The sequence below is a fragment of the Lycorma delicatula genome, chromosome 1 (genome assembly GCF_047948215.1).
Source record: "Lycorma delicatula isolate Av1 chromosome 1, ASM4794821v1, whole genome shotgun sequence".
Classification (NCBI taxonomy): Eukaryota; Metazoa; Arthropoda; class Insecta; order Hemiptera; family Fulgoridae; genus Lycorma; species Lycorma delicatula.
In genome coordinates, this window is record NC_134455.1 from 333,411,651 (window position 1) to 333,431,266 (window position 19,616).

General features: G+C 30.3%; 1 protein-coding gene across 3 annotated transcripts in view; it reads right to left on the bottom strand.

Moving 5' to 3' along the window:
* The window catches only part of LOC142334276 (uncharacterized), a 98,012-nt gene that overhangs the window by 42,881 nt on the left and 35,515 nt on the right, over positions 1-19,616 (bottom strand). For all 3 annotated transcript variants that reach the window (XM_075382187.1, XM_075382190.1, XM_075382189.1), the window contains exons 4-5: positions 18,289-18,441; positions 7,999-8,213 (exon numbers count right to left, since the gene is read on the bottom strand). In XM_075382187.1, the coding sequence (XP_075238302.1) occupies positions 7,999-8,213; positions 18,289-18,441 (368 nt within the window). The remainder of the gene's footprint in view (positions 1-7,998; positions 8,214-18,288; positions 18,442-19,616) is intronic.

Below are 19,616 nucleotides of genomic sequence, written 5' to 3' on the forward strand. Positions count from 1 at the left end.
AATAATTCATGAATTATAATCTAATGATAAAAGGTATCAGAAAAATAGAACTATAATTAAATACACTATATAGTGGCATATTACTTTTGTAAAATACATATTGTTTTAAAGGTAGACTTTTGTAGATTTTCAGGGTTTACTCCTTGACCACTAATTGAATGCTTGAATAAACAAATGAATGCTTTAATTACCCTTAAAAGAAGTGCAAGTTTTCAGGAGTTAGTAAATCACAGAGTCGGAAGGAATGAAGCTCTCTTCTTTTAGGTTTTTCATATGACCTTTTTTCATTTAGGCCTTTTCCATGTCTTTATTCGCTTACTAATTCATTAGAAGAATTGAAACTATTCAATAGTTTGTGTTCAACTGACAACAATCCAAAAATTAAAGACACAATTCAAAAGTGTCTCCTAAACTTCAAAGCTACATATTTATACTTGCAACTGTCGATCACAAAAAGTTTGCAAAATTATGACTTCAATTTACATTTTTAACTGTATAGAGTGTCAGATGCATTAGATTTAGTAATTACTGTACCATTTGAAAATGCAAGAAATTTGCTAAAAAAATGTATCTGGAAATTAAAATTATTTATTCTAAAATTTAAAACAAACGTTTCCATTTTTAATTATTGTTTATTTCTAGTAAAAATCATAATAGTTTCTGGGGTATATTGAACTTAAATGTACACCAGTGATTCAGAAACTGAGAAAAGATTATTCAGAATTTATAAATCTTTTGGAAAGTATCAACAAAGTTTCAAAGAGAGAATGCTAATCTTTGAAACAGAATAACTAATCAGAATTTTAAAAGTATAAAAATTGCAGTAGCAATTTTTATACTTTTGTTTTTTTTCTGAACAGGCCTTTAGAGGACCACGCATATAATTTAAATTCCTTATGTTCTGATTTTTCCTCTTTCTCCTCAAGAATTCTCGCATTCTTTCATTACGCTGTGTTTTTTGGTTGTTTCTGTCCAACAGATGCGCTCTCTTTTCTTTTCTATATTCACAAGAACCGTTTCAATGGAATATTTTTTCTGTGAATTTTTTTTATATTGACAACATACATTCTGCTATATCAGAAAAGCTAAAATCAGATGGGTGGATAAAGTGACAAAATAAGGGGTGTTGTGGCAAATTGATAAAGAAAGAAGCTTTTGGAAAAGTATCCTAAAAGAAGACAGACTTATAGGCCACACCTTAAGGTATCCTGGAGTAGTCGCTTTGATATTGGAGGGAGAGATAGATGGGAAAAATTGTGCAGGCAGGCAACATTTGGATTATGTAAAACAAATTATTAGGAACGTAGGAGGTATAACAAAATGAAACAACTGGCACTGGATATGATATCTTGGAGAGCTGCATCAAACCAGTCAAATGATTCAGCAAAAAACAAAATATTGACAATCTTTTATTTTTATTATTTGAATTATTAAGCTCTTCCTTTACTTGTTTATTTTATGAATGGGGTCAAAATTTTATATTTCCAAAATTTATCAAACTTTTGTTCAATCAATCTGAATCCATTTGAATTATATTTCCCGCAAAATTTAGTCTTATTTTTTTGGTTTCCAGTAACTAAATCTTCAAAAGTTTTATCTTTTTTTTTCTTTAATTTTGTAAATTTCTTTATTTGACTTTATTCTCTACCCATCTTCATTTTTCTTTGGTCATGGATCGTTACTAAAATTTTCTTTTCAGTTTTAAAAGTAATTCTAGATTTGTTATGTTGGAAGTTTCTACCCCGTAGAGGATTACTGGTTTCAATACTGTACTATAGTATCTCAATTTTGCATTTATGCATAAATTGAATAAATTTTATGGAAATTGATAAACTTGAAAAACTATTTTTCTGTCTTTAAACGCTTTTTTATCTGAACCATTTGAGGTTATTATTTCGCCTAGATATTTAAATTTACTCTGTATTTAATTTTGTTATTTATTTTCTATATTTTTTTTTTGTTTAGAATTTGTCATTATTTATGTTTTAGGAAAGGAGATTTGTAAACCAGCTTTTTCAGCAACTTTTCCTTTCCCTGCTCCAATTTCAAAAGCAGTTTTGTTAATATTTCAAAATATTTTCATTATTTTATCTAATACTAGGTTAAAGAGTGTAGAGGATAGGCCATCACCCTGACTTAGACCTGTTTTAATTTGGAAAGGATAGCTGATTTTGCCTAAAATGTTATTTTTGAAAATGAGTTTGGTAGAGTTAGTTTTATTAAATTTATAGTTTTCTGATTGACTCAATATTCTTTCATGATATCAATAAAGTTTCCCTGTCTACAGAATCATAGGTTTTTTGAAAATCACCAAATGTTACAAGCATTGGTTCCAGTCTTAACATCTGGTTTTTAATGATTAATTTCAAACTTAAAATCTATTCTGAACAAGACCATCCCTCCTGAAGCCTCCTTAAAATTCATATAACTTTGGATCAGTTTGAATTTATATTTATTTAATAGTAGTTTACAGAAACTGTTATGTTACTGGTAAGAGGGAGATCTCTCTGTAATTATTAACATCTTTATCATTCATTTTGTGAAGAGGAGGTGGATAATTGCAGTTCTCAAACTTTCAGCGATTTTTTCTTTCTGCCAAATTTTTCCAAAACGTTCTACTATTTCCCAAAGAAACTCTTCATTGGCTAATTTCCACAATTCTGCCATTATTCTATCCTCACCAGCAGCTTTATTATTTTTCAAAGATTTTATAGTATCTTTTATTTCTTCCAAATTTGGTGGTACGGAATTTACATTTTGTACTTATTTTTTGAGGTTTTGCAATTTAATAAATTTCTAAAATATTCTGCTAGAATTTCACTACTTTCTTTATTACTTGTGGCTAGAGATCAATCTTTTCTTTAAAGCATAAGTTTGGTTGCTTGTAGTTAGTGATTTTACTTTTAAACATTTTGTAAAAATTTAGAGTATTATTCTTTTTGAAATCTTTATCTAATTTTTTGATTTGTTCTTTATGAAATTTTCTTCTTTCTTCTCTCAGAATTTTGTTATTTTTCTTAGCTTCTTCAAAATTTTAAAGTTATTCTCATCTGTTTTAGAATTAGCACTGTGTAGAAATACCTCTACTACAAAAACGCCTAAAGTGTTCAGATATTTTTGCATGAATCAATATTTCCTACAACGTGATTCAAAATGAAATATTGAAAAACCTCAGAGAAACGATGTAAAAACCACATTAGAAATGATAATGGGGTGTAGCTCCTGGAAAAGCAACTTCATGGTTGTTAATAAAGACTAAAGGCAATGGTATTGAGAAATATGAAATTTGTTACATTTAATCATTTCTGTGTGCTGTTGTTTACAATTTTGTAAACACTTTCATGTACACTTTTATTTATTATTTTTTATAATTTATTTTATTGTTAAATAAAAATAATAAATTAAAAAACTTATCTTTCCCATAAAAAAGGATGGCACGTGGGTTTGTTTGATGTATGTGTTCACATTTTTATTTTAGCTGCTATTGGGGCAGAGCGGACCACATGGTGCGCCAAGCTACTGTGCGCAGTGCACAAATGATTTATATTTCTTTATATGAATGATTTATCTAAAATTATATTTGTGTTTTGGGGATAAAAAAGGAAAACATTGGAATTAGAGCTATGTTAAAAAATCACAACTCAAAAAAAATCTAAAAATCTTCAGGATTTTAAAGTTTTTCATTGTAAAAGTTTCTGTTGTTAGAACGCTAATTTCATGAACATTATTTAATAACAGTTGGCAATAACATTTAACAAAATCATGTATAATGAAACATAAACCATGTAATATTTTCCTGACATCTAGCATGTTAATTAAGATAACATTTTTTTATCAACTCCATTTTAATACAATTTTTATAATAAAATCATTATAACTATTTTCAATAAAGTAAATACTTCTTCCTAGTTTGCTAACATTATGACCATTACTCACATATCGTGAGGTTGTGCATATAACAAAAATAATGTTCATATTACATAATGAACAAATAACTTGATGCAGTTAAAGATATTTTCAATTATGCACTGAAAAAAATATAAAACTCAAATTTGATAAGTTTGAGTTGTAACTCAAATAGCTGATAACAGCTGTTTTTGCATGAATCAGATATCCTACATAGTGATTCAAACTGAATCTCAGAGAAATGATATAATAACCACATTAAAAATTATAAATGAAGTGTAACTCCTGGAAAAGCATCTTCATGATTATTATTAAAAACTAACAGGAACGGTATTAAGAAATATGAAATTTGTTACATTAGTAATTTCTATGTCCTATTATGGCTGCTGTGTTTACACTGGAATTCACTTTCACATTGAGTTATGACTGTGCTATGCAAACTGTTTCAGATATACAAGCATTATGTAATATTAATATTCTTAAGATTTCACTGAAGCTTTCAAAAATTAATAATGAAGTTAATTTCACATTCATGGGTTTTTCTTGTTTTTTTTTCTGGGTACAAAACAAAGTTTTGTCATCAGCACCCAGACCCATAATGTATTAATATTATATTAATAAATTACACTAACACAATAGAATTACCATCTGAAATTTGCCAAATGGCAAAATTAGCTGAAATATACTTTATTAAAACTCAAATATTTGAATATAAAAGACAGTCCTAAGAAATTGTAAAACATAGCATAACATCATTTCATTATTCTCTAGCATATTTTGCATGTTAGCCCTAGTTTAAGCTTGCAATGCAATGCCACATAATAGACACAATCCACAAGGATAAGGTGTACAGTTAGTTGGCAGTCGCAGTGACCACAAACAGGTGCATCTGTTTTGAGTCATCAGATATCCATGAGTGAGCCTAGTGAGCCCTATTCACAAATGGCAAATAATAACTTCCTCTCGATGGTTATTCTAATGCTTTTAATGAATTTGCAATTTGCCTTATACTGTAACATTTGTTAAAAATTATTTATGTAAAACAATTTTTTTGCAAAAACCATTTTAAAAATTCAAATTATTTCTTAGGAACCCTTTAACCTTATATATATGCCTCTAGAGCATTTCTGTACAGCGTAAATCCAGCACTTGCTATTCTTTCGCTTTGCTTTTTTACTTGCAGAAATAATAAATACACCGTGATTTAACAGTTACCTTACTGAATGACTTAAAGCAGGAATTCTAAGAAAGGACTGTAGAAGCAACTTCAGTAAAAATAAATCACTTCACATGAAATAACTACTTTTAATTATGTGAAAAGAATGTACAACAAAGCATATGATGAAACAAGTAATAAATATTATTACATCACCTGAACAAAATGTCCACCGCAATGGATTAATACTCAAGATTACGGTCATACTCAATATACTCATATACTCATGGTCATAAACAATCACATTGATTACATCATGTGTTTTGACAATATATTACCTTGTTTATACCAGGTGTGTAAATATGAAACTGGAATTTGCCCATTGATGGCCGCAGCTATCAATGTAGTTACTGTCAAATCGCATCATTGACGCCACTTCTTTCTTTGACAGCTGACAAAAAATTTTCAACTCACAATACAAGTTTCATACAACAGCATAGTTTTAATTAGCGTTGAACATGTCAAGTTTTGCGCTAAAAAACTATGATTTGCAGACAGGATTGATTTTCTGTTACCATTTAAAGAAAATTGTAGCAGAATGGTATCGAATGCTTGTCAAAGCTTATGGTGAGCATGCTCTTGGTAAATCACAGTGCTTTGAGTGGTTTAAAAAATTCAAAAGTGGCAATTTTGATGTGATAAACGAAGAACATGTCACCGAAAAAGTTTGAAGACAGTGAATTGCAAGCATTGTTGGATGAGGATGACGCTCAAATGCAACAAATTGTGGATCAATTAAACATAACATGAGAAGCCACTCCATATGGTTGAAAGAGCCATGGGAAAGATCCAGAAGATGGGAAAATGGGTTCCACATGAACTGAATGAAAGACAGCAAGAAAACCGAAAAACCCTAGCGAAATGCTGCTTGCCAGGTACAAAAGAAAGTCATTTCTCCATTGAATTGTGACAGGTGATGAAAAGTGGATATATTTTGAGAATCCTAAGCATAAAAGATAAGGTAAGTCCAAGCAAACCATCAACATCAATTTCAAGGCCAAATCATTATGGAAAGAAGACAATGCTCTGAGTTTAGTGGGATCAAAAGGGTGTCATCTATTATGAGCTGCTAAAACCTGCGAACCCATTAATACTGAACAACAAATTATCAATTTGAATCAAGCATTGCGTGAAAAATAACCAGAATATCAAAAAAAGCAACAGAAAGTGATTTTGCTTCATGATAATACACGATCACATACAGTAAAACTGGTCAAGGAAACGATTGAGACGTTCGGTTGGGAAATACTTTCTCATGCGGCTTACTCACCAGACTACTATTTATTTGCATCAATGGGACATGCACTTGCTGAGCAGCATTTCATTTCTTATGAAAATAGCTTGATGACTGGTTTGCTTTAAAAGAGTAACAGTCTTTTTTGCGTAGCATTCATAAATTGTCAGAAAGATGGGAAAAATGTATAGCTAGTGATGGACAATATTTTGAATGAAATATTTTTTATAATTTTCATACAATAAACATATATTTTCTATACAGAAATTCCGGTTTCATATTTACACACCTGGTATACAACTGTACTTTCATGAAAAATGTTGCATTGTGATTGTACAAAACTCATAAATATAAATGAAAGTTTTAAATTTGGTAAAAAGTTCCTTGTTTGGAGGAACCTCTTAGCAGAGTCCTGGGTGGACTACTGCTCCCACCGCCACAATACAAAACTGTCAATAATTGTCTGTTTGGTGGTGTCAATGACTATCAAATAAGTGTTAATGACCATAATTATTGCACCCATTTGATAAAATTAATGAAAAGGTCATTTTAATTATTTTATTTATTATATTCAGTAAAAAAAATAAATCTTCTAGATTTCTTATCAGTTTTAGTTTTTTAGTTTTTTTTTTAACATCTAATGAAAACTGCAAAAACATTACTTGTGCACTTGTGCATAAACTATGAACGGAATTCATTAAGAATGCTAAAAACTGAAATTTTACCCTACTCTGTGTAAAAATGCAAACCTTAAATTTTAGTAGTAGTAACTATACAAATTATTTTTTTGTAAATTCTGAAATTTATTGTAATTTTATATGAAATGTTTAACTGATGGTTTTATAAATTTCTTTCACATAACATTACATTGTATGTGTTATCTAATATTAATTTCTTGTATTTTCATTTTACATCTTATTGCATTAATAATATAAAAAGAAAATTATCATTCTTTTTTTTGTTTTACACATTTAAATTTTAAAATATTTATTAAAAAAATGTACGTTACTTTTATTAAAAAATTTTAGTTTATACTTCAGCATCACAAATGCCTATTTTGGAAAGAATATCAATAAAACTAATACATGACTTTTTTACCATCTGCTCTGTTGTTACAATTATTTCAGCCAGTAAAATATTCTTTTAAAATCACTTAATGGCAATATTTGGGTATGGTACAGATCTCTAGAGATAGTAAAAAATCTGTCTTATTGTCAGCGCATAATGGGATGCAGAGAATTCGTATGGATGAAATGTAATAACACTCATATGTGAACTGTAGACAGTCCTGAATAAAGTTAAAATAGTACCACTGTTGTCAAACTGACCAGACTGAAATTGAATCATGTGCACAAGGCAACTCATACCAGACAAAGAGTGCCAGTATAGGACCACAGGGACTTGTACCACACAGCAATGAATCCTAACCAATCACTGTCACAATCAATGTGCTGAAGTGCAGTGTGCTAACAAAGCTCATATATATATATTAGGCATAATGAATGTCAAATGAGAGTTAAAAGTAGTGACCTGACTTTACAATTGTTATAAGTTTAACAAAAATAATGATAATTAAAATTTTAGTAAAACTTAAAAATGAAAAAAATACACATGAGGAAATCCTAAAGGTATAAAGTCTTACCTGAACTGGATTAGAATAGAAAACAGATGAACTACTGCTAGGTATAGTCAGCATGTTATTTTCTTTATTAATTTTCTTCTTTTGCACAGCTGATAAAGCTTTATTCCAATTTCCTCCCTTATATTTCTCTTTTTGTGTCATTTTTTTATCAGGCTCCTCACTATTATCAATATGATGACAATTGTCATCATTTTTATCGTGAATATTTTCATCACCTAAAAATAAATAAATAAAAATTGTATTCTGAAATAACAACATTATTTTAATAGAGTTGTGGTATATATTAACTCTATTCACAAACTAAAATGGGTTTCAAGTGTAATCATCTTTAAGTTCTCTCAAATGGTTATCAAATGATGCAATTAAGGTGGTTAAATCCACAGTTAAGCAGAAATGGCATATATCACATTATTTAGACTCAGTATTTGTGATAAGAGTTTCAAATTAATAATAAATGGATATTAATTATAAGTGAAAAGATATGTAAGATTTCACGTAAGTGTCCATTATGAAAATGTCTAACATGATGTATGTTATTAGCATGTTAAAAGTGTTATGAATGTTTTTCATAATAAGAATATCCATTTTAAATATATATATATATATTTCTTTCCATTCTGAAGAATCTTAAAATTCTTTTAGAATAGACTTCCTTTTGGAAGACATGTCATTTTTATATATAATGAAAACTGGTATTTTTTTACATTTCTTTTATTGTTTATATTCTTAAGCATATTCATAAGTGTTAACCATACTTCTATTATGACATTTGTTGCATTCCCAAAGTTTTTGCTTTAAAAACATTTATAGTTAATAATTATTCTAGGACAGACGTCCAAGAAAAAGATCTTTAATTAGTTCTTTATGCACTAGTTTAGTCTTTTGCAAGCATTGTGTTGTTTATATAAACATTTTTGTTTTTATTTTTGATCCTCAGTTAAACAATGAAAATATATTGTAGAATAGATTATGACCAAGATGACGTGAAGAATGTTTCAAAAATTGTTATATGAGTACTGTACAGTAACTATAAGCAAGTACTGCATAATATTACAATTATAAAAAAAACTAATAAAGAAGAATAAGTGATGTTATTTTTTTAATTTTAAAATGACACGTCCTAATAAAATTACTTTTGACAGCACTTATACACATTATATATATACAATTTGACAGCACTTACATATATTCTGATATATAATATAGACCAAGGCAATTACTTTTCTTTTTGGATGATTATTTGATTTTGACAAAATTTCTAGTGCTTAAACTAAAAAGAAAATAATAAATCCAACATAGATGACACAGAAATTGAAATTATAGTGCATGAATGTATTGCATTCTAAATGGGTGATTAACTAGAAAAAAGTCAAGTGTTGGAAGGTTGAGTCATACACACAGCACATCAAATTCTGATCTTAATGAAATGTCTTCTCCGAACTGATCAACAATTTCTTTCTCTTCCTGTAACGTATCATCAGATATTTTTCCTTTGTTTTTCCAATATATTCTTGAACCTATTAGCTCTTTCTTGAATTTCTATTAATAATGTGAGAACCATTCACTGAAGATGGTCAGAAGTGTAACTGAAATGCTTGGAAGTAAGTTATTAAAAACAGGAAATGCAAAATTTGATTTAGTGTCATTTCAGAAGTTTACAGTTCTAAACAATTTTAACTTGACAAATTAAAATTATTGGTCTCTTATTTTTTTTCTACATAGTATTGCATTCCCTAAAGCTATTTTCTTTCCTCATTAAAATATTTCTCCTTCAACCATGTACTTTTGATACTAAAAAAAAATCAGGTACAGACTGCAAAGATTTCAAATACGGTTAAAAGATTACAAAAAAAATTAAAATAATTGTAGGTCCACATTACAACACAAAATTTTTTGTAGTATATAAAGGGTTGTTTGTTAGTTAGATGTATTTTTTATCTTTGAGTATTTTATTAAAACTTTCTTTACTTGAACAAGAAGCCAATTAAAGAAATTAATGCACTTTATTTAACTACTTTATGTCTGGTATTATGGATGTGAATATTAAATTTCTAACTATATCTATCACAATTGGGTACAAATAAATTAAAGTTTTATTAACACATTAATTAATTATTATTATAAAATTTAATTCAGTAAGCAGCAATTTATGGGGCTTTCTTTGTTCCCTGTGCAAAATATCTATCTTTTTTATCCTTCAAGGTATCCCGAATATAGGGTAACAGTCAGAACTTCAACACCAAAAATCAAATTTTTCTGAAATAAACATAATAAGCTAAATGAAGGATGTAAATTGAAAACAGTAATTCTCTTAATACAAACAGAACTCCAAAGATTTTACCATCATGCATGTCCAATATGGATCAAAATCCCAATGGATTCTAAAAACCTACAACCTTTTGCTACTCAAGTCACTGTTAAGTTCCTTCAAACCAGAAATCAATTGACGAATCTTATTCTCATTCAGAAGAGGCAAAACATGTTTTTGTTAAGTTTTTAATTTAGATTGATGTACAGCACCAAAGTACCGACATCTGCATATTAAATTGGTTTTGGTGCAGATTGAAAGTAAATTTTTGATCATGAGCTGCTGAATATCTGATAATCAACAGTTATGACTACTGAATAAACATTATTGATATACACTTCCTGCTGCTTCCTATATGCAAGATTCAACTCAAAAAGTTTAAAATTATCATTATCAAAAGCAACTTAGCTGAAACCTATAGGATTACCAATTCAGGAGGGATAATATAAGACCTTAGACAAATATTCTTTATTCTCTGTTATTGATATTGCAATATTAATAACTGTATTACAATAATAATGAGCAATAGTATTAATAGTTGGGTGATAGTATTTATTATCTTTACAAAGGTATGTTAAACTCTGTTAAGAGTTAGTTAACTTTAAATGTAAGTCTCAAGTAAATAATAAAATAAGTATTGAAAAAAGTACTGTTATTAGTTACTGTTACTGTAAATAAGTACTGTTATTTTTTTACTATAAAAAATAACAGTAAAAAGCTTTTTGATTCCAGGCCTCAAAAAAGCTTTACAGTTACTAATATTTTCAGACTGAATAAAAGCAAAGTAAAAGAAAATTTTATTCTTTTCTGTTAATTCACTATTTCTTCTTTATATATCCCTTTTGTTTTGTAGCATTAAGCCATCTTCAAAATTTAAAACTCTTTTTGATCCAAAGCTAGTGTCTTCAACTGTTTGCAATTCTTTCCCTTTCTTTTCCAATCTAGTATACTTCTCCCCATTTCATCCTGTCACCCACATCTTCCATTACCTTCTGGTCTTGCTCCATAGATATAGATATACCTTGACCCAATTTTACTATTTTTCAAGATAATGATTTAAAGTAATTTTCAAGGGTAATGCAATTCTTTCTATATCTTCTGCTGTTGACTCACTAAATATGACTGTGAAATATAACTGTAATAATGTATTTCATTTATGTAGCAGATGAAATTGGAATTAAAGAAGCAACTGTTCAGTTTCTGCAGGCTAGCGCCATGAGATCAATTGGATCTATGTCATGAGATCAATTGACTAATTATTACTGGTTTGAGAGTTTCACTTGGTTGCTGCCAGGTGTTTCCCTTGTGATATCTTCCCTTCATTTTGCATTCTTGCAACAGAAACCATTGAGCATTCTCTGCTTCAACAATTGTGAGTCCATAACAACTGTGCAGCATGATTTTTGTTGAAAATCTATTGCAGTACTGCACCTCCAGCAATACAGAACATTTGATGCTGGCACCAACAGTTTCAAAAAACAGGATGTTTGTGTAAAATGAAATCCGCAGGTCGCCATCATATTGAGACAAAGACATTGAGCACATCTGGCAGAGTTTTGAATGTAGCCCAGAAAAGTCCACTTGTCATGCCAGCTGAAAGCTAGCCATTCTTCATTTGACTGTATGGCATGCTTTGAGATGATGTTTGTTATTCAAACCATAAGTTTGGATTCAATTGGTACAAGCAGAGAAACATAAAGCAGAAAAAGTGGCACAAGCCACTATGTAAGAATAAGGGGATCAGATCCACCACATAAAACAGTCAAGCATGGAAGAGAGTCCAAGAGTCTTCTGCGCCATTTCCTGAGAAAAGGTTTACAGTCTATATGGTTTTGTGGAAAACAGCGTTACAGGAATCTCATATCTGGAAATGTAACTGGCTTTTCCCACAGTTACGTAAAATTTTGATGAAATCATTTTTCACCAGGATGGACACCACTGCAATGGTATCTAAGATTGAATATTTCTTAACAATGGATTTCAAAGATAATGACCTGGTCATAGGGGGCCTGCCTATTTGGTACTTCACCCTGAATATAACAGCCCACTCACTGATGCACTCCTGGATATAAAATAAATATTAAAATAAGTAAAAACAAGACAAAAAATATATTTCACTAGCATGTTCAAACAAATGCTTAGAGGAATAGTTCACAAATTTAAAATATCTAAACATAATGTGGCCTTCAGAACATCCTACAAAAAAAAAACATTATACAGAGAAAACAATCATCAAACAAACACAATATCCAGGAATATATAAACTAAACTGATCTGCTCTGACTGCACAGTGTTTTATACTGGTCAAACAAGTCAAAATAAGGCTGTGTAATCCTATGTCAAATGTTTTAAAACCTATGCTAATTTTATTATTGTTCTAATTTAAAAATGCATCCTGATAAAGAAAAGCAAAACCAATCTGCTTAGACAAGAGGCTGTATAATATATCCATCCAATCTATTCAGTGCATGTAAACAAACTGCATATGCAGGAGTGGAAGATGGTATAGTAAGACTGATTCACTTAACAAGCTTTCCAGTAGTTCTGTTACTGTTACTGTGTTAGACCATAACCAAATATAACGGTAAACATTTCAAATAAAGAATTTCATTAAACTAATTTCTTACCTTGTTCATAACAGATCACTTTCAATCATGAAACATTTTTGGGTGGCCTTTATTAAGCCAGATTTCTTTGGTACAATATATTTTATGACCTTCTTGACTCATTTCCTTAATTTTTTTATGGTATTTTTTTCTCCTTATTGTAATATCACTAATAATTAATGCTCTTTCCCAACCATAATTTATGAATGTGAAATTAATATTTTTGATAGTTTATTAATTCTGTTTTCTGAAAATTTGAAAAAAATCATGACCTCATTCACTATTTGTATTGCTATATCAACTGCTGGCAGCTTATTTTGAAAATAAAATTCATGTACTTCTCTGAAGATTTACATTTGCATTTTATCTTGATTAGTGATCTTTTCTCCCACTCTCTTGAGTAGTTTAGTATTCTGGAGATTGTATCTACTAATACTGGTTATCAGTAGTGGTAACACGGTACAAATTATCATTTTTATTATTTAATATGCTTGTAACTTAATTATCAACCATGAAAAAAATCCCAGCATATCATAGTTTTATGTTACCATATCTTTATTGATAATAACCTCTACTGCTACCCTCTATCATAATTAAGTATTTTTATTATGTTGTATAAGTTAGCAGTGGGGATACTGGAATATTGTCTTTGAGCTTACTGAAAGTCGACAGACAGCCTTGGTTTAATGTGGTTGTGTGTTACTTTAATCACAGTTTACTTTCAAAATGTCAAATTTCCACTGCAGATCTTGTAAAAATTCACCAGATTTTTTTTTGTTAATGGGCATTTTGAGTAAAAATCATTAGGCAATCTATAACAAAAGAAGTAAAAAAAACCTTTGTTTTGTATTTTTATTATAAAATTACAATAAAAATAAAAATTGGTGAATCTCATGTTTGCTGTTCAAGCTGTAATGTGACACAAGTTCAGTGACTCTATGCCACTTACTGACCCTATGGTGTGATGAGAGCCTGTCAATCATTTTGATGATTGCTAGTTTTACAATCGTAAAATAATAATCAAAAACATAGAATTGAATGTCTGAATGTGCCATCTGCTCTTATGGAGAAGACTTTCCAATATCAACTCCATCAATGTATTCGGATGATATTAAAACATTTCAGAGTTTACTGACAGCAATGATACATAAATTAACTTCCTGAGAACACTTGTGATCCTGCTTAAAGTCCTCAGACATCTAGTGAATCCATCAAAAGTAATTAAATGATTTAGTGTGTGACTTGTGACTTGGACCCATCAAAACACCAGGTTAAACTTCTCGACTTGATTGAAAGAATAGAATCTGTTTGCAGATGGTACAAGCATTACATCCTTCAAAAAAATAAATGCTGTTTTTTCAGTGTTTTAAAAAATGAAGGATTTTTTATGTATGTTTTGACATTGATGGATTAATAACTTTATTAGAAATAGACAACAAGCATATAAAATGTTGCCTTTGTATTAATTTATTTGAATGTATCCTAAAACCAGCTTACTCTGCAATGGAAACAAGAATCATCTGTACCAGTATTCATAATTAGTTTTAGTGGAATAAAATATGACTTGACTATATGGTTGCCATTCTGAGTCCACAATTACATACAAACGGTTTGATTAGCAAGTTTTTAGAGATTTAAAAGTCATAGTATATTAATGGAACCTTCAGCATGGATTCACAAATTATTGCTGTTTTTTTTTTTGTTTTTATGTATATGGAATAGTAGAACGTACAGTTACCATTTTGTAGAAAAAAACTAGTCAAAGCAAACTTCTTTTGAACCATGTGGTCAAAGTGTCTCACATGCATCTCTTGTTGAACCCAAGAAGATTCTTCTTCCTTTACTTTACAAGTAGTCAGGATTGATGAAAAATTTTGTAAAGAGCATGAATGAAGAAGGTGAAGACCTCAAACATATAAAAAAACCTTTTCCACAATTAAGTGAAACCAAACTTAAAGAAAGCACATTTACTGGTCCTATATTATAAAAGTGATTCACAGCCTATCTTTTGAAGTAAAACTCAATGAAAAGTAATTAGCAGAATGTAGATAATCTGTGAATTTTGGAAAGGACAAAAAAGAAGAAAACTACAAAAACCTTAGCACAAGAGCTTCTTTACCAAACCACTAGATCTTGAATTTCACTAAAAATACATTTTCTAGATTTGTATATTGTTGATTTTCCCTGGGAAATCTTGGCACAGTTAGCAATTACAACAAGCAAAGGAACCCCACCAGGACATTAGACCATGAACCCAATACAAAGACTCCCAGGATCCAGCAATGAAGAGTGTCTAATGCTGGTTTGTGAAAACAGAAGATTTTACTCTAAATAAAAATAAAAAAATGGCTAACATATGCTTATGTAGTTGAATAAAATATTACTTTATGATACATAAAAAAGTTTCTTAATAAAATGGGTGTACTGATTATTATTGGTTTATTGTCATTTTCTATGACATGTACAATATTGCTCATAACAAAAAACTTGTATGTGTTACAGCTTTTTTGCAATTATTTTTTTAATTTTCCACAAAAACAGTTTGAATAGATAATTTCATTGATATTAAATGATATTAAAAAAAGAAAGTTTTTTTGTAGACACTGGTTTTTACAGTCCATATTTATATTTTACGTATGAACCAATTATACACTACACTGCGACCTTCATCGTCTTTTATGAGCCCAGAGGTAAGTTGGTCTACCATCTTGACATCATAATGTAATTGGCTCTCAGTTGCAAGGATACCAATGGGCTTAATACTAGAAATAGCAGATAACAGTAGGAGACGCACGGCTCTCAACAAAATATTCCTGTAACACCCATCTGACGTGCCCAGACAGATGCAGCATACAGCTTTAGAGCTTTGTATACACCCTCATATACAAAATGCATGGAAATTAAGCCCCTGAATGGGATGGATTGCTCTCTGAACACTGAAGAAAGCATTATAAGCCTTTTTGGCTGCTTATTGAAAGCGCTCCTTGAATCGCAGATTCTCATCAAGGATAACACCAAGATACTTCTGCAATGGGACATACCTAATTTGATGACCTGCCATTAATACATGAGGTTGTCATATAACAACCAGACTGCCCTTGAGCAACATCATTGTTATTTTCTCTGTGCTAAACACCATCTCAAGTTACAAACTCTACAACTGGAGTATCTTGCAAGTATGGGCTGCCCTGAATTTGACCTCATTCCTCAAAAAACCTTTAACCCGCAAAAATCCATCATCTACATCAAGCAATGACATGGCATCCATTGGGTAACCTAAACCCAGAACAAGGGTCTTAAACAATACCCTGTGGAAAACCTTTAGATAGTGTCTTTCCTACTTCTGAGATGCTGTCTCAGTTGCTGAATAACTATATAACACATTCAGCTCATTCTGCGTACCATAACGCTTCTGCAGCTGAAACAGGGCAGCAGGCCACCACAGATTTATTATTCTGATATGTCCAAAAAGATATCTAAGACATACTCAGACTCACTAGAAGAAACAATGCTCATAACTTAAGAATAGCATCTTTCTTGCTCCTGCCTTAGTATGGGCGAAAACCATACTAATCATCCATCAACAACTTTCTAGAATTCAACATATCATTAACACGAAGACAAAAAACCTTCTTAAAAACATTTCTAATACCTGGCAGGAGAGTTAAAGGCCTGTAAGAGGAGCTTATAGGTGAGGGGGTCGTTATAACTACCTTTAAACAATAATTTTTTTCCAACAAACAGGAAAATAGCCAGCAAAGAGCATCCTATTAAAAATTCTAGTCAGAGTACTAACACAAATTCCGAAAAAATGGACAAGAAGCTCCACTGTGATTCATCAAAACTGGGGGTTTTATTCCTATGAAGTTGGTGTAGCCAAATGGTGTAAGGCGACAGTCGGCCGCGTGCAGTAGGGGTTTTATTCCCACCAGAACTGCAAATTATCTGACGTACCTCTGCCTCTGTAATTTCCACATATAAAAAATGAGAGCAAAAAGCAGCACTTCCTCTCAGACTTGCAGATGATAAGAGTTTACAGTTCTGTCAGTATCTACCACTCTAATTTCTCCACTAGCTGTAACATATTTAACTATTTTGATATACATTTTTTGACATACTTATTGCAGTCTGCAATGAGAGTTCATGAATATGCAATTCATAAGATCAGATTTCATGCGCCCATGCGTAAATAAAGTGAATAACAGTGACATAGTACTCTGGATCTTGCAACCAATTATTAGCATGCATTCTAACTTCTAAATGGCATATATATTTGTTTTAACATCACACAGCATGGTCAGTGAAACACAAAGTCATTAAATGACAATTTTAAGAGACATCTCCAGCCATGCTTAGTTACAACAATGTGTCTATTTTGAAAAAATCGCAAGCATTGCCTTTATTTAGAGATAAGTCCTTAATATAACTTTTGAAGTGTTTAAGCAAGACTGAGAAACTATGATAGAATTTTTATAAGGTAAATAATAGATATAAATGTGAGACAGCAGCGATTGATAAAACCAATGTGAGGTATATAATAAAAGCACGATACAACAATTGTTAAACAAAATATTACATTAATGGTAGTGTATATTTAACAAGTATGAGGCTCAACTGATAAATTTTGCACATATATGTGTAGCATGGGAATGAAAAAAGATACTGGAATGAAATAAAAAATGAATAAAAGTACAGATTTTATGGTAACCCAATTACTCAATAATATGGCTTATTCATTCTTTAATATGGCTAACTGAATAGCAATGCATTGCTGGGAAATTTGCTGGTTACTTTGAAGCAAATCATCACCCTCCTTTTGATGTTTCTTGTCAGTCACAGAAACTGATCTTTCGCTGCAAGGTGCATCCTGAATTGTCACTTTACTAGCTTCACATTCATGAAATTTCAACGCCCACCTAAAAACAGTATTCCTGTCAACAGTTTCACTACCGTAAATCGATTTTAAACAATGAATATTTTTCATAGGATTCACATTTTCTGCTGTTGAAAATTCAATCACTGCGCATTGTTTTAACTGTGTTGATATATTGACCGTAATTGACTCCATTTTAACTGCTACTGAAAACAAACCGCTAAACGGATTTCAACACATTATTGCAGGTTTGTAGAGGGGGATTTTAGCTATCATGTGCTGCCACGCCTAACTTGATTGTACCTTTTGTCTCCATGTAGCACACTAGTGTGCAAAATTTATCAGCCAAGCCTCATAAAATAGTATTTACTGTTTATAAGTAATAATATGTCACAGGATTACAGCTGAAAATAAACATTAAAATGATGTTTATGTCCTACAGGGCACATCAACTTTAATGGCCTGTATACTTCATGTTCACTTTACCCAGTATTCTTACTTACCATTTTGCTTGACATCTTTATTATCTTCCTTTTTTTCTTTTAATGATGGAGATTTCTTATGAACTTTTGAAAGGGCTTTCTTCCACCTTTTTTTATGTTTTATATTTATATGATCTGAAGATGATTCCTTACAATCTTCCATTTCTTCAGTATCTGAAAAATATATATCCTATTTATTTCTTGTCTTTCATTATAAGTTTTCATTTCTAGTAATACCATTTTATAACACATTTTTTAAAAAATTATATGACTAAGATTATATATAATTTATGTTTGTAAACCATGACTTAGAAAAAATAGTGAATTATAAAAACTTGAATGAACTTATTACCTACACTTACTTTTTAACTACTGCTAATAGATTTTCCTTTAGTCACAAAAACTGCCTCTTTAACAATGAAATAAAAATACTACAGAGGCATTATGAATTAAAAGTAAACATAGTAATGGATATGCCTACTTTTATATATTTTTTTATCAGAAACTGACTGTATAATATTTAATAAAATTTGGTAATCATGCTTGTTAGAACAAAATTCTTAGTGAGGTATAATGAAAACCATATATGTATATAGTTTGGATTACTGCTGAGAAAAGCACTATTATTTATGTTTAGAGTTGTAAATAAAAACTGGTGCAGTATTATTTCTTTAGGCTGGATTATTTTTTAGATCTATAAATTAAATATTTACTCACTCTAATAATTTATGCTGTAACTGTGCTTTAAAATTGCATTGAATAAATGAGTGTCATTCTCTTCTTGAAATATGGTGGATTCTTTACCTTAAATCCAGAAGATTCTGGGTTGGAATCTCAGTTAGGGTTGGCATATTTCACATTCTATAAAATACATTACTCATAAAAGAAAATAAGAAAGTGAAGCTGATAAGTGGGCATCAGCCTATAATGGCTGAAGAGAATAAAAAGATTAATAACAATAACAATAAAAATAATAATAATAATAAAAATGTTTCCAGAATGAAAGGACAATGCAGTGACAAATTTTAATTTGTGTAAGTAGAGCAGTGCATTTAAAAATAGTGGAGAAAGAAAAAAAATGAATGCTTGCCAAGACTTCCACACAAGCAGGAACATTGACAACATTGGTGTATTCATTCAGGAGAATAGGCTGAAAAGGGAATGTGAGAATAAATATAAAATCTCTTTTGAGACTCAAAAGTACATGTCTGATGGATTCCATGGTTATTGAGGGACTAATACAAAATTATGTACCTGCAAGAGTCACAAAGCTGATGCCATATTGTGATGAGTAGGAATGAAGATAGTTTCTGTGTATCTACAAGTACAACAGTTGAGATGTGGGTAAG